Source organism: Betta splendens, chromosome 5, assembly GCF_900634795.4.
Source record: "Betta splendens chromosome 5, fBetSpl5.4, whole genome shotgun sequence".
Lineage (NCBI taxonomy): Eukaryota > Metazoa > Chordata > Actinopteri > Anabantiformes > Osphronemidae > Betta > Betta splendens.
Genome location: NC_040885.2, coordinates 3,508,690 through 3,530,295, shown reverse-complemented (window position 1 = coordinate 3,530,295; position 21,606 = coordinate 3,508,690). Strand labels below are relative to the sequence as shown.

Sequence of the window (21,606 nt, the reverse complement as noted above, 5' to 3'; positions counted from 1 at the left end):
AAAAGGCAGAGACAACCTAAAGATTGCGGGCTCTTTGCATCACACCTTTGTGGTGTACTGTATGCACTGATCTCCCCAGCTAGTTTTTGGTTTGTTGATGTGCACAATCAACATCCATGTTTTTGATTTGCTTTCCCCTTTATTTTATTTTCCTTTATTTTTACAATAAATCACACAAAAGACAACTCTCTCATCTGCCTCTTTATGGGAACTTTCCACCACAAGAGAGCAAACCACTTTTTTCCATTTGACAACCATGGCTTCAGACTTGGAGGAACGGATTCTCATCCCAGTCGCTTCACATTCAGCTCCAAACCCCCCAAGCACACGCTGGAGGTCCTGGTTCGATGAAGCCAACAAGACAACGTCATCCACAAAAAGCAGACAATCCTGTGGCCCCTAAACCAGACCCCTCTGGCGCCTGGCTGTGCCTAAAATCCATAAAAAGAATGAACAGAACCGGTGACAAACAGCAGCCCTGTCGAAGTCCAACATGCACCACAAACAACTGACTTACTGCTGGCAATGCAAACCAAGCTCCTGCTCTGGTTGTTCAGATCGAAAAGCCCTTAGCAAAGACCCAAAGACTTCATACTCAGAGAACCACTGACAGAATGTGACGAGGGAATAGGTCAAATGCTTTCTCCATGTCAACAAATCACATGTAGAATGGTTGGGCAAACTGACACACACCCTTCAGGAACCCTGGAAAGGGTTTAGAGCTGGTCCAGAATTTTTTAATGACCAGGCCCTGCTTGCAAACTACCTCTGTTACCTCAGCCTGGGTGATGAGCAAGTCCACCTCTGAGACCCCTGCTTCTGATTTCTGAGCAGGAGGTGTGTCGGAGGGATGGAGGAGATCCTTCAAGTACTTGTTCCACTGTCTGATAACACCTCAGTCAAGGTCAACAGCTGCCCACCCCCACTGAAAACAGAGTTGGTGAACAACTGCTTCCCCCCTCCCAAGGTGTCAAACAACGATAGTCCTCCTCCATGGCCTCCTCGAATGCCTCCCAGGCCGGGGTTTTTGCCTCAGAAACAACACGGGCTGCAGCACGCTTGGCCCATCGGTCAGCTGCCTTAGGAGTCCCACAAGTCGTGCAGGCCTGATAGGACTCCTTCTTCAGCTTGATGGCAACCCTTAGCTCCGGTGTCCACCACCGGGTTCAAGGATTACTGCCAGAACAGAGACCTTGTGTCCACAGCTCTCAAAGGCCACGTTGACAATGGAGGTGAAGAGCATGGTACACTTAAAATCAATGCGTCCAACCTCCCTCGGGATCTAGTCGAAACTCTCCAGGAGGTGTGAGTTGAAGATCCCTCTGACAGAGGGTTCAACCAGACCTTCCCAACAAACCCTCACAATACGTTTGGTTCTGCCAAGTCTTTCCAGCCTCGTTCCCTGCCACTGGGTCCTACTTACCACCAGGTGGTGATCAGTCTACAGCTAAGTTAACATATCCGTCCCTCTCTTCACCCGAGTAGCCAAAATATTTGGCTGAAGGCCAGATGACACGGCCACAAAGTTTATCATTGACCTCTGTCCTGATACCACGTGAACTGATAGATATCCTTATGTTCGAACATGGTGTTAGTTGTGGCCAAACTGTGCGTAGAGCAGATATACAATAAACGGGTTCAGATCAGGGAGGCCTCTCCAGGTGTCATTGTCATTGTTTACAGGTGCCTTGAAATCCCCCAGCAGAACAATGGAGTCCCCAGTTGGAGTGCTTTCCAACCCTCCCTACAGAGACGCCAAGAAGGCCGGGAACTCTACACTACGTGTGGCCCATAGGCACTAATGACAGTAAGAGACCTATCTCAGACCTGAAGGTGCAGCAAAACGGGGAAAACTTAAACAGGTGGAGGCTGAGAAGAGAAGCTATGAGCAAGTCCTCACCAGCCTGCCGCCTCTCACCACGGGGAACTCCAAAGTAGAAGCCCCTCTTAAGGAGTTGGGTTCTTCCTTCCTGAGCCTGTACCTCCTGTACAAGCTCAGACCCCTTTATCTACAGTGACATGACATTCCTTGTCCTAATAGCCAGATTTCTTGTCCAGAGATTAGATAGTAGAGGCTCTCTCCTTCGACCTCTGCCCAATCGTCTTTGCACCGGCCTCCTACGACTCCTCCTGTGGGCGGTGGTTCCACATGAGAATCACATGGGAATAGTCCCAGCCACTAGGCACTTGTGTGGGAGCCTTAACCCCACTTAAGTATGTGTGATCTGAGAGTGATGAGAGTGATCTTGATCATGTACTGTAAATAACAAGTACAGTAAGAGTAGGACTCACTTTATAAGAGTCTAGTTGATTTATTTGCATTTCAATTAGACACAGTATTTCTGTATCCATTAAGACTTTACAGATTGCTTGTGACAAGAATTGTTCACCTACAGTAAATTATTTTTAGTAAATACTGAGGTTGTTTGACACTGATGAAACAATGTATAAGTAGCAGAATATAATGTAAGGGATGTATTCCAAGACAGGCTTTAGTTTCAATATTGTAAATATTATTTAAATATGCAGCTTAGGCCATATCTTTGGCTATAAAGAACCACAGAAAACTCAGCACTGAATAGGCTCATCACTGCTCTATGCCCCCTTCAGAGTCACTCACGGAAAAATGAGTGACTCTAATCAGTGACTCTGAAATAAATTGTGCTGTGATTATGATACCTAGTATGCACGCTGTCACGACTGCGATGTGAACAGAGATGGCGGACCCACTGGCATAGCTCAGTAGACGTCCAGGTAAGTAAAAAGAGGCTTTAATGTTCCGAATCGTCAAGGTACAGGCGCAGGTCAAAACTGGGCAGACAGAATGGCAAAGGTACACGAGAGGCAGGCAAGCGGATGGTCAAAACAGGTAATCAGGTCAAAGACGTTCAGGCAAGGCTACAGTACCGGGAGGGATAATGCAAAATCTCAAGTCGTGGTTGAAAAACAGGCAAGACATTAACAGGCAGGCAAAAACAAGGAATGCTTGAACAGGTTACAAAAACTCATGATCTGGCAGGGAATTGTGGAAAATGAGATGCTGTGCCTCTGGCTGAGGGTTGTTCATGGGGGGTCATCAAGCATTTGGTTATCAAATGCTGGGGGTTTCACCGTAGTGACCACGGGAACATTGTTAAAGGAAGTAAAGGGGGGTTTACTGCACTCATGTATATCAAAGAGCCAACAGCTCTTGTGGGGGTCCTTCAGTGTCCTCAGTCCTTCAGTGGATACTTTGTACATAGTAAGATGTGCCTTACGTCTTGGATGTAATTGTGATCCACTCTGTGTTGACATGAGAGTAAACTTTGAGATGGTTCATCATTTCCACAAAATTTTGGTGTCAGAAGTGGGATGGATGTTCCGTTGATCGTCGCCTGGCCCAGACTGAAGGTAAACCACCGGTGGGAATCTCATAGGAGATTTAGGGAAAATTCCGCTCCAACAAATGGAGGGCTGGAATCCCGCCTGATGCTGGGTCCGGGTGGCGGACAGCGGATGCTCCATTCAGTTCGTGTATACAGTGTTATGAATCATCTCTGTTTACAGCAAACACTTTGGGTGTTGTAATGCTTTGTATTGGTTAAATCACGTGACGTGTTTTAAATTCTGTAATGCCTTGATGGTGAGTGAGAGCTCATTAGTCTGTGAAGTACTGTCTGAAGTAGCAGACGCCAGTGTGGAAGAAAAAAAACAAACAAACAGAGAAAGGTAACTGAATTAATCACTGGTAGGATTACAAAGAATTTGTGAACCCATGAGGGCCTATAAGGGCAACCCCCATACGAGTAAAAATTTAAGCAAGATTGTGAACCACTTTAAGCTCAGCTTGTGTGTTATATGTCACTTTGTGTCAGATGTAGCTTGTTTGTTTTTTGTTATTGTTGGTTTTTAAGTCTAGATTAATGATAACTGTTATGTAAGATAACTATTAATTATACTTAATTGTGGAGATAGTAGATCTATGGATGTTCCACTGGAGTAAAAGGGTCATATGATTTATCTAATATTAAAATGCTATAAGCTTGTGATGACTCCTTCAGTGGCTGTGTGCAGCATGATAAACACACCACAGGGTACTTTGCTGTAAACAAATGTGTCGTACAAACTACCTGGCTGAAACAGAGTCATTATAAGTGTTAGGGGACCACATCTGTATAATCTGAATTATTATTAAGGTCCCACGTGCTCAAACAAAGGAGGTACTGCGACCTGCATGTAATGTCTTCATCCTGATAGTAGTGAGTGAGAACAAAGAGATTTCAAATCTGAGCGCCAAAACCAGGCGTCAGGCTGGGGAACCATACCTGGCTCCCTTGCTAAGACGTCCGGACTCCCCGCCGCGACAAACGGAGGAGGAACTTGGACGTCAGCCATCCTGATTGGACCAAACAATAGAACGGGCGTGACCAAAAACAAGGTTATAAAAAGCTGCCGTGACCAAAGACTCGCCCCTTGTTCTCTCCGCGACGAAACGACGGACCTTCTCACCAGGATCGAGCAACCTTTGCTCTCCTCGTCCTCTCCATCGCTTTTGTCCATCTGGAGCTCCCCTCTGCCCCCGGCACGCCCGGAGCCTCCACCGCAGCCAGCGGCTGAACCAACGTGGACATCGTCACAGAGAACGGGCCAGATCACCCATCTACTTCCAGCCACCCGGCAAGAAACCGCCAGCTTACCCGCCTCAGCTGATCACGACGCGATCACCGCGACGCACACCTGGACCGGACCGGACCGCAACAGCGCAGGCACGCACGCAACGCCAGATCTTCCCACCAGGATTGAGCAGTAAGCCAGAGGCATTCCTTTAAGTCAGAGCAGAGTAGATCTCTTAGGGGATCAGTAATTGTTTTATTATGTTGTTTTCTCTTCCGGAACACGAGATCTGATCACTGTGTATTTCCGCGATCACTTGACTGTAACGTTGTTATAGATCTGCGTGAATCTCAGAGGTGCACATTGAAGTGCTGTGATCTGTGATTCTGCTAGCTTAAGCTTGCTTTATTGTGGTACTCTGTTTCTGCTGTGTTTCTACCACGCCAAGCGCACGTTTCAACCACTGCACGCTTCCACGATCACGTGATTATATCGACGAATATAGCTCAACGTGTTTGTGAGACCGCAAGCCTTATTGACGCTAGTCCCACTACACGCTTCTTTCCCTGTGAGCGCAAGACACACGTGCTCCAGTCAGTGGGCCATCAGCGCAGCTGTGCCATCTCACCACGCCCCTAAAGGGGGGCGCGCTCTCCCTCGTCCCTTCTCTCTCTCTCTCTCTCTCTCTCTCTCACACAGACACACGACCCTCTTATCTCAGGTAACGCACGCACACATACAGTACGTCCAGACGAACACACCATAAGATTAAGATGTGACTTGCTGAGTTATCTAAAATAGTGTTGACACTGGAGTTAATATTAATTGTTTAATGAAGCGTACCTGATTTAATTGGTCGTTGTCTGTGATTATTTGTATATGGTTTTGCAGCACTGCTGAATTGAGTCGGCTATGGTACGGAGTTCACTCTTCAACTAACTTAAATACGATCGAGACTGTATTGGCTATTCCAAATTGGTTATTGGTCTCTGGTAACAGGGTGGTGCCCTGTAAATTAAGTAATTATTAATTCAATTAATAATTATGAAATCAATAATAGTTAAGTGTTTCACTTACCAAACTATAGACCTTTGTCATATAGTTTTATATTTAAGCTAATAACCAAAATTTGTGAATCTAAATTATGAACATAATTGGTATCTCCACTCAGGAGCTATAAATCCAATTATTATAACTTGTGCTACTCGCATATGCTCAACAGGTTTGTATCCAAAACCAGTCACTTCCCAATGGATCCTACTCCGAAAGGAGAAATACATAAATATGTGCTGTCACAGTCCAATAGGACAGGTGTGACCTGACACACCTGTGTCTTCTGGTAATACATAATCTTCCTCACTCCATCTATGTTCGTAGCGACATGCTTGTCCACAAGGATGTCCAGGTTGATACCGTAAACAACATCCTTTGGTCGCTTACCGTTGTGAACACCTCTGCAACTATTGATGACCCAGATAACCTGTCATCAGGACGAACAATTCCTAAACCATGTCAAGTGGCTCTGGCACAGCTCGTAAGGATGCAAGCTCATACCAACCACAAGTTCATACGCATTATCATGCAACCTGGACAACACTTAAATCATTCCCAAGCATTCTTCTGACCATCTAACTTGTTCTTTGCACTTGGACTCAGCCTAGATGACAGAGTTACGACTCTGCTGGTGCAAAATAATATGTCCTGATCCCTAAATCCACTCCTTCGGGTTAGCTCATCAGCACCAGGTTTCATGATTTTGAACAAAAAATGCTCATAATAGGACCCATGGCTGCATATCTACTTCCATATCCAGAAGTGCCAGTCATGTACACTAAACCCAGTCAGGCCATTGCCATCTATTCTGCCCTGGCAACCGACAATAAACCTGTCTGTAGAACTGATCTCACTAATCACCATTACATGATCTTTCAGACAATTCATGTCCTACCACTGGAGTTATCACCATCCGTGCTCAGTCAGCTAACGGCTGCTGATGCAAAGGTCTCTTTGTCCAAATGTCAATGGTGCCAGACCAAAGTAAACAACCTGGGCCTGTACAAAGAGCTGTACTCTCTGTACAGAGACTTTGTCACATCAAAGTACCTGAAAATGTCTCACAGCTTTGCAGCTCCCTAGGCGTCTACAATTACTCCTGCCAGTTCATAGAGGACTATGCCGACCTGGCTAAACCTCTAACAGAGCTCCTTAAGAAGGATGCCCCCTTTGGTTGTGGCACAAAACAGGAACAAGCGATGCAAGCTCTGAAGACCCAACTCTGTGCAGCTCCATGCCTAGCCTATCCTGACCCACCTGCACTAAAGAACTCCACCTGCAGGTTTTTTTTAACACATTGCCTGAGTGCTGGTCTCTGCCAATCACATAACCAGGACAAACTAGTTGTAGCCTATGCTTGCACCCTCTTAAGTATTAAGAATCATAAGTATTCAGACTGTGAAAAAGCCCTTTTAGCTACAGCGTGAGCTGTAAAACAGTTTTCCAACTATCTTGGCGGACAGAAGACAATGATTAAAACAAACCACCAACCGAGTGTCCCCTTTGGGCATAAATCGGTTCACCTGCCAACGTTGCTCCTTTAAACCCCTGACTGACGTGTCCTCAATAGACCAATCGGTCCCAAACCTACGCACCACTACTACTTTGATCAAAATGCTTGTCAAAACATGATCACTGCTTATGTGGATGGTTGCTCATTCCATCACCAAACCCAAGTGTGTACTGAGGTTAGTGTGGTGTGGACCAATAATGAGCCCAGTGAACCTCTTAGGTGCTCATCATCTCAATATGCATAAATTACAGGTGTTTTGATCACACTGCAACTAGCTGTTGCACAACAGATCCACCAGCTTGTCATATGTACAGATTCTAACTATGCACGTCTCAGCTTCTCATGCCACTTCATCATGGAAGCTTAAGGACTTCGCAACTTCAAAGCAGTCAAACGTAAAAATCTCTTGTGATTATTTGATGAACACCCATGACATACAGGTGTACTGGAAGAAAGTTAAAGTTATCCTTAAGTTTTTTTCATAAGTTAGAAACAATTACTCTATTCTCTTGATCAAGTCATCACACGCTTAGGTATTGACCATCCTTTATCTAAAATCAGCTTAACGAGCGCTGCTTGAATGTAGGGGTGGAGTCTATTTGCAGATGTCATGAATATTCAGTTTTACACTCAGTGAACATTTAACATTTAGATTTAACATTTACATTTATATTTAATAATTTGATTTATATTTAACATTTACATTTAGGTATAATATTTAGATTTATAGATAGGAAGAGAAACGGGGTAGGAGTGATCCTGAAGGGGGAGTTTGTGAACAATGTTCTAGAGGTGAAAAGAATCTCAGAAAGGGTAATGAGCCTAGATGAACTAGAAATCTAAGGGGTGATGGTGAACGTAGTCAGTGGGTATGCTCCACAAGTTGGCTGAGTTAGAAGAGAAGGAGAGATTCTGGAGTGAGTTTGACGAGGTTATAGAGAGCATCCCCAGAGGATAGTGGTAGTGGTTGAAGTAGAATTTAATGGGCATGTTGGTGAGGGGAATATAGGTGATGAGGAGGTGATGGGCAGGTTCGGTGTAAAAAAAAAAGGAATGTAGAAAGACAGATGGTGGTTGTTATGGGAAAAAAATTTCTTCCTTATTCTATGCAGTTATTATATGATTTGTGACTTATGTTCTGCAATTAATATCTTGTGTTTTGTCTTCTGTTTTATGTATTTGACATTTCACTTAGATTGTTCAATGGTTGTCTCTGCCTGATAGACTCTAGCTCCCAAACCCAAGGCTGGGGAGTTGTGTCTCTGTCTGTTGAGACTTAGCGCTCCTTCCTCTCTGATAGCCAGATGTCAGCGATGTAGGTGTAAGAATGTAAACATCTCCACACACATGGCAACAGGGAGGAGATGGTGCATGTAGTTTGATTGGCCTAAACAGACATTCCACCGTAGTCGGACAAAGGGGTTAAAAGGCAGAAGCAACTTGAGGATTGTGGGCTCTTTGCATCACACCTTCGTGGTGTATGCACTGATCTTCCCAGCTAATTTTTGGTTTGTTGATGTGCACGATCAACATCCATGTTTTTGATTTGCTTTCCCCATTATTTTTATTTTCCTTTATTTTTATAATAAATCTTACAAAAGACAACTGTCTCATCTGCCTCTTTATGGGAAATTTCCACCACATGGTGAACTTTGCTAAGAGAATAAAAATGGCTGTAGTAAACACTTAATTCCAGAAAAAAGAAGAACACAGAGTGACATACAAGAGTGGAGGTAGGAGCACGCAGGTGGACTACATCCTATGTAGACAAGGTCATTTCAGAGAGGTTAGTGAGTGCAAAGTGGTGGTAGGAGAGAGTGTAGACAGGCAGCATTGCATTTGTTGTGTAAGTTGACTCACAAAAGAAGTGGTGGTAGCTAAAGAATGAAGAAACTTGGGAGGAATTCAGGCAGAAGCTGAGACAGGCTCTGGGTGATCAAGAAGAGCTTCCAGATGACTGGGAAACTACAGCAGAGGTTATCAGGATAACAAGTAGGAAGATGCTGGGTGTTTCATTTGGAAAGAGGAAAGAAGATAAAGACACGTGATGGTGGAATAAGGAAGTACAGGATTGCATCCAGGGGAAAAGGTTGGCTAGAAGGAAGTGGCATGTAGAAAAGACTCAGGAAAGTTGACAGGAGGACAAGGAAGCTCAGAGCAAAGTGAAGAGGGAAGTGGCAAAGGCCAAACAGAAAGCTTACGATGAGCAGCGAGCAAAATGTGGATGTTGTGGAGCAGGAAATAGCAGAGATTAGAAAGGATGAGGTTAGGAAGGCCCTGAAAAGGATGAAGAGTGGAAAGGCCGTTGGTCCTAGTTCTGACGTACCTGTGGAGGTGTGGAAGTGTCCAGAAGAGACAGGAGTGGAGTTTCTAACTAGCTTGTTCAACAGGATTCTAGAGAGTGAGAAGATACCTGAGCAATGGAGGAGAAGCGTTCTGGTGCCAATCTTTAAGAACAAGGGTGACATGTAGAACTGCAGCAACTACAGAAGAATGAAGCTGATGAGCCACACAATGAGGCTGTGGGAAAGAGTAGTGGAAGCCAGGCTTAGGAAGAAGGTGGAGATTGGTGAGCAGCATTATAGTTTTATGTCCTGCAAGAGCACCACTGATGCCATTTTTGCTTTGAGAATGCTGATAGAAAAGTACAGAGATGATCAGAAGAAGCTGAATTGTGTCTTTGTGGATTAGAGAAGGCCTATGACAGGGTGCGAGGGAGGAGCTGTGGTACTGTATGATGTTGTCGGGAGTGGCTGAGAATTATGTGAGAGTAGTCCAGGACATGTACAGTCGTAGCACTTCAAAGCGACCACCTTTTTTACCGCAGTACGTGCGCGTCGCCAGCGCGCCACGGGTGCGTCCCTGACTAAGGATTTTTAATCCTGCAGCCAGCTGAAAAAAATCAGGGTGCTAGTCTCGTTTTAACCACCAGGTGGCGCAAAGATGTGAGGTCCGACTGTTCACTTCTATCTGTGTCTGCACATTAAGCACAAAAAACGATGTCATGGTATTGTATCATTAAATGTAGAGTAGTTCATATTTAAATATTATAGATTATTATGCGTCTTTGCTCGCTAGTGCGCTAGTGTTTGTTGTCAAAGCGAAAATGCAAATGAAAATGAAAAAGCAAATGCGAAGCTGCTGATGTTTTTACAGTTTCCAGGCCAGCCGAGAGACACAGTCCCTCCTCCAGCCAATACAATAGAATAATATAAGTATACTAACATAAAATAGGAGTTTATATTTATTCATCAACCTGTGTTATAAATGTATTTTATATGTATATTTATACTCGTCTTCTGGTTTGTTGATCATGAGGAAAAAATACAGAACAAACTTGGTTTTCGTTTCAGCTCGTAATATTAATTAACGGAATTCAAGTGTTGTTGTTTTTTTCGACACAACGCACGGAGTTGGATTTAAAGCTGATTTTTCGTTTTGAGAAAAAAGCAGAGAACGAAAAACTAATTCTATAATGACCTATAGTTTGCTCTGATTCTGAATGAAACGTAAGAGCCTGAATGACAGATGATGTGTCCAGATAGAGCTTAACCGGAAATGTATGCTTGGCAAATGCAGGCAACAAGATAATCGGGGAAGTGGCGTCACCGTCTGACAGTGATGGGACGTTCCAACGATGGTGCTGAGGAGCCGCTTATTCATAGGCGGATGACTTGGATCAAGTTGTCAATGCGCGCTAGTGTTTGTTGTCAGTTGCTGATGTCGCTGCTGTCTTTATACAGTATGTCCTCGTGTTTAAGTGTCGGGTCCGTGTACGTTTTAACGGTTTGATTTTCCCTCCAGAATAAAAGCTGGGAAGACGAGAAAACACGTTGTTTTAGAACGTTTTAAACCCGGAGGACCTGTTAATGTGTCTGAACAGGCTCCCAGTAAGTCCAGTAACTTCGTATTGTAACGAGAAAGCCCCACCATCTCGTTTAAAAAGGACAAACGGCATTTATTCAAAGCAGCGTGTTAAAAACAAATAAACGAGCTGAAAACGGTGTTTTCAAAACCAGACACATTAATGGATTTAAAGTCGTTTCCCGTTTTCTCGTTTCGGGGAAAAACGAATGGACAGTGGCATTGGAGCATTTTGCCAGAATGAGCTTTGCAAAGTGTCACGAACGGCATATAAAGGACCCAAATGCACAGTGCCAGGACACGATGCGGATGGTGAAAAAAGGTGGGTTTATTCCAGAAACGAAGTCACAAGGTAGTCCGGGTCATACACAGGTTAACAGTCTTTTAGCACACCAGGGAAATAGCTTACTCGGGTCCGGTAACAGGCAGGTGTCAATACGGGAAAGGCACAGATCTTTGAATCCAAATCGACAGGCTTAGAACGGTCTTAAAACAGGCAGTGTTCATTAACGGAGCGAAGACTTACAGGGTCGGTAAGGATCAGGCGAGAACGGTGGTCAGAAGGACGGAACTAGGTCAATAACAGGATGCACAGAACTCGGAAATGCTGGAACGCGAGAATCAGTAATCAACGATCTGGCGAGGTACTGGTGTGAGAAGGGGTGCTTAAATGCAAGGTGAGTGATTACTGATGAACTGCAGGTGTGTACAATAACCGGGTGAAGCAGGAACAGCTGTGACGTGACGTAAACCGGAAGTGAAGCTAGAACAAAAACAGAAACCGGGAGACTACCAAAATAAAACAGGAAATGGAAACCCAAAACATGAATATAAGGCTGATGAACAGAGTCCTACAAAATAAAACCGAGAACAGAACCAGAACCTGACACAAAGAAAGGACACTTGGTTTCCAAACCGCGACCTAAGCGTCCCCTCAAACTCCACGTTTGGGGAATGATTTCTAGGTGGGGACCAGGACCGATGATTATTTTCGAGGGGATTATGGATAGACAGTTTTTCGAGGAGTCCATAATCAAACGCACAGTGGGGCCATATATTAGAAAGTATTTTGAAACACGGCATCGGTTTTTCCAGGACAATGACCCCAAACGTGTCGCTGCAGGAGCCTGTCTGGAAGCGGAAAGAATCAGCTGCGTGCGCACACCGGCAGAGTCCCCTGATCTGATCTCCCACTAATTAAACAACATCTGGCTTCTAAAACCAATGGTCTTTTTCTTTTACTCCTGACATTAAAAACATTTCACTTCACTGCTTTTAAACGCAGTTCCTATGGACGTTCACATAAAATCTGTAAGAGGATTTTATTTAATATAAATAAATACATTGTATTAAATCTTTCTCTATGGCACGTCAGAACGTCAGGACTCAGCAGATCAACAAGGCATTAATGCAGCAGTTTGTTTGTTTTACATGTGCTTATTACGCACGATAAACGTTTTTCACTGAATGAAAACAAAATATCTCCATTATTATACTTTACCGTAATGACATTTACCACAATATCTGCAGAAAAACAATGGTTTATTACACAGGCAACACAGTGGATTTGGAACTCGCTTCGCGCGAGTTACAGCGTCTGATGTTGATTCAGTTACAAAAGCATTCTGTGACTACGTATTGTCACAGAGACATTAACATATTGTCTTCACTCGGTCAATAGGTGTAAGATACTTATACTTATAGCTCCGAGACAAAAAAAAACTCCATGGGAGATCGGGCGCGTGATCAGCTGCACCTACGTAGGCTGTGGGACGCCAAAACCTTTCACTTGACTTTATTAAACGTTCTTCTTATGGTATTTCACACAGGTCTGGCAGACTACCACTGCTAACTTGTAGAGGATATTATATAATAAAAATAAATAAATTGTAATAAACTCTCTGTGGTGCCAGAACGCCAGGACTCAGTAGATCTCCGACTCATTAATGCAGCAAGTTGTTTGTTCTGCATATACTGATTCTGCATGAGTAATAAGGAATGTTTTACACTTATTTAGTCGAAGACAAAACTCAAAAGAGAGACACCCATCAAGTTTTAACAAATGTGCAATAAAAGAATATAAACAGAAAACGCTTTTTTTGTAAATAAAAATAATGTTTGCCCTGTTCAAACCTGGGGAATAAAAACGATTCTGATTCTGAAAGCGGCTGATCAACTTTGTAGGAACACATTTCATGTGGTACAGGTGAAAGGGACACTAACAACCCAACGCAGCCGAGGCTGTGGCAGCAGAGAAACGCTGCGTGTTGATGCGTGTTTCCCCTTCCCCCAGTGTCCCTGCTCTGGGACGTGGATGGCCCCGCCCACTTTCATTCACCAGACGGACATGAAAGAGGGAATAACGAAATAAACAGCTGGTTAACTTTGTAGGAACACGGCTGTAGCTCTGCAGTGACTTTATGTGGTACAGGTGAAAGGAGTAATAACGAAATAAACGGAATATAAAACGGAAACGCTTTCAAGCGTTTTCTGTTCACCCAAACTTGATGGGTGTACTGTCATCTTTTCAGTAATTTTTAGCATTTGCATGTTGTTGTATATGAATAACGAAATTAACAAAATCTATGTTTGAAAAAACTGTGAAGAGTTCCATTACACCACGGAGGCGTTGATCCGGACCTCTACATGGGCCTATATAACATAAGTATAGGACAGCGTCATAAAGGCCAGTGTGGGGGCTGATCGCCACCTATAGGCCAAAAAGACGTAACACAGCTTCAACGCGCTAAAAACCCGGTGATACCGCGCTGAAAATGCAAACAGATTGCCGTAAAGGCTGACACTTTTAAGTGCTACGACTGTATGAGAGGAGTATGACCGTGGTGAGATCTGCTGTAGGTCAGGAGTTCAAGGTGGAGGTGGGACTACACCAAGGATCAGCTTTAGTCCCTTCTTGTTTGCTATGCTGATGGACAGGCTGGCAGACAAGGTCAGACAGGAATCCCATGGACAATGATGCTTGCAGATGACATTGTGATTTGCAGTGAGAGTAGAGAGCAGGTGGAGGAACAGCTGGAGAAGTACAGGTTTGCTCCGGCAAGAAGAGGCACGAAAGTCAGTCGTAGTAAGACAGAATACATGTATCTAAATGAGATGGAATGAGTTAGAACAATGAGGCTACATGAGGCTGAGGTCAAGAAGCTGCAGGAGTTTAACACACCACAGTGTTGGGGATAGTGCAAAAGAGGGGAAGAGGCGAGTGTAGACGGGTTGGAGCGTGTAGAGGAAAGTATCAGTGTGTGAGTGTTGTGTAACAGAAGATTGTCAGCAAGACTCAAAGGAAAGGTGGACAAGACAGTGGTGAACCCAGGTCTGCTCTATGGGTTAGAGGTGGTGGTGAGGAAGAGACGGAGGCAGCAGAGATAAAAATGTTAAGGTTCTCCTTAGGAGTGACGAGGTTGGACAGAACCAGGAACGAGGATATCAGAGGGACAGCTCACGTTGGCTGCGTGCAAAGTCAGAGGTCAGACTGAGATGGTTTGGACATGTGCAGAGGAAAAATAGTGATTATATTAGTAGAAGGATGTTGGAGATGGAGCTGCCAGGCAAGAGGGAAAGAGGATGACCAAGGAGGAGATACATGGATGTGTTGACAGAGGGCATGAAGTTGGCTGATGTGAGTGTAGAAGATGCCCAGGATAGATTGAGGTGGAAAAGGATTATTTCGCTGTGGCGACCCCTGATGGGAAAAGGCGAAAGAAGTAGTAGATATTTAACATTTAGATTTACATTTAACATTTATATTTATTGTTTATATTTAGACTTGTGTGCCTTGGCGGGGAGGGATTCGGCCCCTCCTCCTGGGACCACCCTCCGCCCACCCTGGTTGGGGGGGGGCCTCCGTGGGCGCCGTGGTAGACGCCCTAGGGGGAGGGGTACTGTCAGATTTTGGTTTTGATTAAGTTTGAAAGGACTTAGTTGTCATGTTTTGGTTCCAGTTTCCATTTCCTGTTTTATGTTGAAGGACTTCCGGGTTTTGTTCATGTCACAGCTGTTTCCTGTCACTCCCGGTTCACACTGCACACCTGTCAATAATCTAGCAATCACCGCCAATATATAAACCCCAGTACTTATCATAGCCAGTTGCCAGATCGTTGAACACCAGTCGTAACCTTCCAGCACTCATCTCAGTCCTGCTTTACTGTATCTCTTCTCGATCCTGTTCCGTGCCTCTAATCACCGATTCCTGCTCAACCCTGTATGGTATCTTTGCTGTGTTTAATCTGTTACCGAACCTTGCCTGTTAATAGACCCGATTACGCTTGCTCCTTTCGTATTGAGACCTGAGCCTACTGTGTCTGACCTGGACCGTCTGTGACCATGTTTTCTGGATTAAATTTTGTTTCTTTACCACCTACCATCGTGTCCTTTGCACTGTGCATGTGGGTTCGCTCTCTGCCGTTCCGTGACACCTATAGGTTTACTGATCTTTCAGTGCATTTGGACAGCCAATTGAAGCAAAAAGTAAAGTAGTTTAATGTTTCTTTAGTTGCAATTGATGAAAGTACAGACATTACAGATGTAGCACAACTGGTCATTTTCATCGGCAGAGTTGATGACACATTGACTGTCACTGAAGAGTTCGTGGAGTTGGTGTCGATGACAGATAGAACAGCAGCTAAAATTTTCACCGCACTCTTCGGCTCGTGGACATGGTCAGAGCAGAACAAAAGATTTGACAGATTCCTTAGGGACTGTCAAAAAGACCTCCAAGGCCTATTTGAATAAATAATATATTTAAAACATTTCTGGTCCTGCGCTGTCAGCCTGGCTACAGATCCTGTGCCCTCAATGATCAGGCAAAAAGCAGGCGCAACAAAGCATACCTGTACGTTCTTTCACGTTGAAGCTGTCACCGCCGGTGGTGTTGCAGCTCACTTCCCCTGTGTGCGCGACCCAACATGTGGCAGACATGAAGCGCTTCAAAAATAAAATAAAAGGACTGTTACGAGATTTTAACCAAAGCTTTCAGGTTTTTGGTGAACTGGAGAAAGAGTTTAAAGTTCTTTGATTGTCATTCACCGTGAATCCTTCTGATCTACCCGTCAGCATCCAACTTAAATTAATAGATTTGCAGTGTGACTTTTATCAGAATCTCGTGCCAGGTTACCCCAACTTGACAGTCCTCGCTGCAAAACTGTTGTTTTTTTTAAGTTACAGTATATACAGTATACCAGATTTTACACGGCCATTTGGAAATAGATTTTCCTCAATATGGCCCCTGAGCTAAAATGATGGTTTAGAGTAAACGTGACGTGTCGGGCTGGAAAAAAAACATGCCTCATAAGGACGCAGCTTGTTCCATGTAACACTACAGTACAGCTGCTTATCAGCTACAAGTTTTCAGTGGTTGTGGTTGTAGTCTCGCGTTTGTGTGTCATGACACATTCTTCACACTCTTAACGTCTGATCGGAGCTTCTATTTAAATATCTGCACTGGTTTAACTGAGATATTAAGATATATAATTAAGATATAAAAAGGTCAAATAACTGGTGATGGTTTACTGTATGCTGCAGAGCAGGAGACATCACTAACCCTTTAGTTCATTTTAATTTCATACAATATAAACTGTAAACCACTCGTGCACCGTAAACATATGTACTATAGAACCAACATGTTGCTGCAGTAATGAGTCGTACATGTATATGATCTGCCAGATCTAAGTCCTGGCATCATGACTTGTCACAGAAATAAACTGCCACACCACTACAACCACTGGAAAATCTGTGGTGGATAGTAATAACAAGTTATGGCAGTTTTAAATAGAAGCTGACATGGCGGCAGTGTGCCCTCTCGCATGCAGTAATCGGTTTCTGGCAGACACGCTGCAGCTCCACTGAGAAGAATGTGTGTGCGTTTGCCTTCAACGATGCTTTCTGCTGCAGTTTTTGAATGAGTAAGGCATCTGTAAAGCTTCTATCATTTCAGTCGCTCACTCTGGCTGGCTCATCCAAGGTGAGAAATAAGCATTTACATACTGTATGAAGCCGTCAGACGCGCCCCCCATGTTGCTTTAAAATAATGAATGAGTTGATGGTGCTGGTCTGTGTAAGTAAGTTGACATGATAAAGACAAACGGCAGACATGCTATGAGGTTGTACCACTGCTGAACAAGCTTTTTCCAGCGAAACCATGAGAATAATAACCAAAAGAAATACATGAAATACATGGTGGCAACTGGTGTTAAATCTATGTTTAAGGATGTTAAACTCCAGCTACTGCAGTGACTTCTGCTGTAAATAGTGAGATCACCCAATAAACGGCCTCATCACTTTTGCAGTTTCAAGCAAACACATGGGCTAAACATATGTAGGAACATGTGAATGAGTAGTAATCGGCTGAGCCCTGGCGTCCTGACATGCCATAAATAGTTACAGTATGATCGACGACTGAAATGTATTACAACAATTATTTTGGTTGTTTACGTAAAATCTTCGACCACTGGAATTAACAAGTTATTGCAGCTTAAAATCTAAACAAGCAGCTGTAATCAAAGATCAACTGCACTACACTGGACGAGGGCATGCACGCTCAAATTATATTACTATTATATATTATATTATTATTTATATTAAATCAAACTTAACCCATAACCACAAATATGTGAGGACAATATATTCTATCAGATGTTAGAGCGGACATGATGCAATGTATGCACATATTTTTACAGGTAGGTGACGCCTTCTATTTAAAGACATTAAAAGCCGAGGAGAATGAAAACAACAATGTTTTGCTTCTGTGGCTCAGGTCTGTCTTAATCTAGAAAGAGTGATTATAACTTTGCAGCTATGTTTTTCAGGAAAAAAAGACAAGAATTTGAACTCATGCTACAGTCACTCAGCTCAACCACAATTTGAATGCAACAATATTTATTTATTAAGAAACTAAATATGTTTTGAGTAATATATATATATATACAGTATGTTACAGGTAGAAATGAGTGGTTGAGCCTCAGTAATTTTGTAGTGAATAGAAGGCTTCTAAACAACTCTGTGCCGCCTGGTAGTAGCTAGCTGATTTTCGTCAGCTTAATAAAGAATTAGAAATCCTTAGTTGGCAACGCCACCATGGTGCAGTGGCGACGCAACTGTTCTGCAGTGAGTCATTTTGAACTGCTAAAACTGCATTAACCAGTAAACTATTGTCTTCACATTGCAAAAACATAACTGCAGCCAGAATATTTTTACAAAAGTCTGCTTTCTGCCTCACTTTAATGTTATTGTAATCTGCTGATCTTTAGCTTGCAAATTTTATCACGTTCTACACCTCTACAGTATAGTGTGGTAGCTCAATGTGTAGAGCATCGGCCTAAGCAGAAGGTTTCCGATTCAGTCCCCCACCTCTGGGATTAGGTGTATCCTTGAGCAAGACACTTCATGCAAGCTCCCTGGGTGCTGTGTCAGGGACTCGGGCAGGCGGCGGACCCACATGCACAGCACGGAGTCGAGAGTATAATCAACAAAAGGTTTATTATCCAAAGGCACGGTCAGACGGTCCAGGTCAAACACAAAATGGCTCGGCAAAAATACAGGCAGGGAACAGGCAAAACTCACGGTAAGTAGATAATCCAAGGTCGGGCAGGATACACGATGCAGACAGGAACAAAACACGAGGAACACGAACATTCAGGGGACTCAGGAAACTAGGGACGCTCAACTCAGGGATTCACAAGAAACACGGGACGCTCAACTAACAATCTGGCAAGTGACTACGGGAACAGGAGGTGACTAAATACACGGGTGAGTGATTACTGATGCAGTGCAGGTGAGGATAACGACCGGGTGAAACAAGAACAGCTGTGACGTGACATAACCCGGAAGTGAAGCTAGAACACAAAACAGAGACCGGGAGACTACCAAAATAAAACAGGAAACGGAACCTGGAACCAAAATAAGACAAGGAATCAACTAGAACAAAAACACAGATCATGACAAGAACAAAAACACAGATCATGACAGTACCCCCCCCCCTATGGCGCCTTCCACGGCGCCCACGGAAGCCCCCCCCCCCCGAACCAGGGCGGGCGGAGGGTGGTCCCAGGAGGAGGGACCGAATCCCAACCCCTCAAGGCAAACGAGCAGGGTGGGTGGAGGGAGGACCGGAGGAGGGCCAAAACAAGAGTCCACACGAAAAACCCCAAAGTCCATGAACAGGAAAAACAAAAAAAAAGTCCAGGGATTCCGTCACGGAGGGTGACGGCGTGGCGAGATCCTGCTCAGCAGCCGCTGAGCCAGGGTAGCACTCTTAGTGCCCTTGGGCTGGACCGATGTCCCCGGGAGCCACCCCGAATGGCAACGTCCTCCAGGCGGACGCTGATCCGATGGGCTGAGGAGTCGAGGCGGGCGTCGCCGCAGGAGGCAGCGCCATCCGGGCAGCAGGAGGCGCCGAGGGCGAGGCCACTCGTCCGGCGGCCGGGGCAAGGACGAGGCAGGGGCCAGCGGCGTCCTCTTTGGACCACCGCGACGAGAGACAGGAACCGATGCAGGTGCGGCCGGAGCCGGGCCGCCAGGAACCGATGCAGGTGCGGCCGGAGCCGGGCCGCCAGGAACCGATGCAGGTGCGGCCGGAGCCGGGCCGCCAGGAACCGATGCAGGTGCGGCCGGAGCCGGGACGGGAGCGACCCCCTCCTGGAGGTCGGCAGGAACTACGACGGGAGCGACCCCCTCCTGGAGGTCGGCAGGAACTACGGCGGGAGCGACCCCCTCCTGGAGGTCGGCAGGAACTACGGCGGGAGCGACCCCCTCCTGGAGGTCGGCAGGAACTACGGCGGGAGCGACCCCCTCCTGGAGGTCGGCAGGAACTACGACGGGAGCGACCCCCTCCTGGAGGTCGGCAGGAACTACGCCGGGAGCGACCCCCTCCTGGAGGTCGGCAGGAACTACGACGGGAGCGACCCCCTCCTGGAGGTCGGCAGGAACTACGACGGGCGCGACCCCCTCCTGGAGGTCCGCCGGAGCTGCGACGGGAGCGACCCCCTCCTGGAGGTCGGCAGGAACTATGACGGGAGCGACCCCCTCCTGGAGGTCGGCAGGAACTATGACGGGCGCGACCCCCTCCTGGGGGTCGACAGGAACTGCGACTGGCGCGACCCCCTCCTGGGGGTCGACAGGAACTGCGACTGGCGCGACCTCCGCCTGGAGGTCCGCCAGAGCTGCGACGGGAGCGACCCCCTCCTGGAGGTCGACAGGAACTGCGACGGGCGCGACCCCCTCCTGGGGGTCCGCCGGGACTGCGACGGGCGCGACCCCCTCCTGGGGATCCGCCGGGACTGCGACGGGCGCGACCCCCTCCTGGGGATCCGCCGGGACTGCGGCTGGCGCGGCCTCCTCCTGGAGGCGCGCAGGAACTGCGGCTGGCGCGACCTCCTCCTGGAGGCGCGCAGGAACTGCGGCTGGCGCGACCTCCTCCTGGAGGTGCGCAGGAACTGCGGCTGGCGCGACCTCCTCCTGGAGGTGCGCAGGAACTGCGGCTGGCGCGACCTCCTCCTGGAGGTGCGCAGGAACTGCGGCTGACGCGACCTCCTCCTGGAGGTGCGCAGGAACTGCGGCTGACGCGACCTCCTCCTGGAGGTGCGCAAGAACTGCGGCTGACGCGACCTCCTCCTGGAGGTGCGCAAGAACTGCGGCTGACGCGGCCTCCTCCTGGAGGTGCGCAGGAACTACGGCTAGCGCGACCTCCTCCTGGAGGTGCGCAGGAACTGCGGCTGACGCGACCTCCTCCTGGAGGTGCGCAGGAACTGCAACTGGCGCGACCCCCTCCTGGAGGTGCGCAGGAACTGCAACTGGCGCGACCTCCGTCTGGAGGTGCGCAGGAACTGCGGCTGACGCGACCTCCTCCTGAAGGTGCGCAGGAACTGCAACTGGCGCGACCCCCTCCTGGAGGTGCGCAGGAACTGCGACAGGAACGGGGACTGGAACGACCGCTACAGGGCCGACAGGAACGGGGTCAGAGACAGGGGTGACCTCTACTTGGCCTACGGGAACGCCCTCAACTTGGCCTACGGGAACGCCCTCAACTTGGCCTACGGGAACGCCCTCTACTTGGCCTACGGGAACGCCCTCTACTTGGCCTACGGGAACGCCCTCAACTTGGCCTACGGGAACGCCCTCAACTTGGCCTACGGGAACGCCCTCAACTTGGCCTACGGGAACGCCCTCAACTTGGTCGACAGGGACAGGAACGACCTCAACATGGCCGACAGGAACAGGAACTGGAACGACCTCAATTTGGTCGACAGGGACAGGAACTGGAACGACCTCGACATGGCCGACAGGGACAGGAACTGGAACGGCCTCGACATGGCCGACAGGGACAGGAACTGGAACGGCCTCGACATGGCCGACAGGGACAGGAACTGGAACGGCCTCGACATGGCCGACAGGGACAGGAACTGGAACGACCTCAACATGGCCGACAGGAACTGGAACGACCTCGACTTGGTCGACAAGGACAGGAACTGGAACGACCTCGACATGGCCGACAGGGACAGGAACTAGAACGACCTCGACATGGCCGACAGGGACTGGAACGGCCGCAACATGGCCGCCAGGGACTGGAACGG

General features: G+C 46.7%; 2 protein-coding genes across 10 annotated transcripts in view; one reads left to right on the top strand and one right to left on the bottom strand.

The window, feature by feature from the left end:
- Positions 1-21,606, top strand: part of LOC129604081 (protein NYNRIN-like) — a 448,396-nt gene that overhangs the window by 78,289 nt on the left and 348,501 nt on the right. The window lies entirely within an intron of this gene.
- Positions 1-21,606, bottom strand: part of LOC114856382 (contactin-4-like) — a 193,867-nt gene that overhangs the window by 103,111 nt on the left and 69,150 nt on the right. Inside the window, exon 2 of one of the 7 annotated variants that reach the window (XM_029152290.3) lies at positions 15,871-15,964. The exons of the other annotated variants lie outside the window; for them this stretch is intronic. Coding sequence (XP_029008123.1) covers positions 15,871-15,958 — 88 coding nt within the window. The 5' untranslated portion in view covers positions 15,959-15,964. The remainder of the gene's footprint in view (positions 1-15,870; positions 15,965-21,606) is intronic. 7 annotated transcript variants of the gene reach the window in all.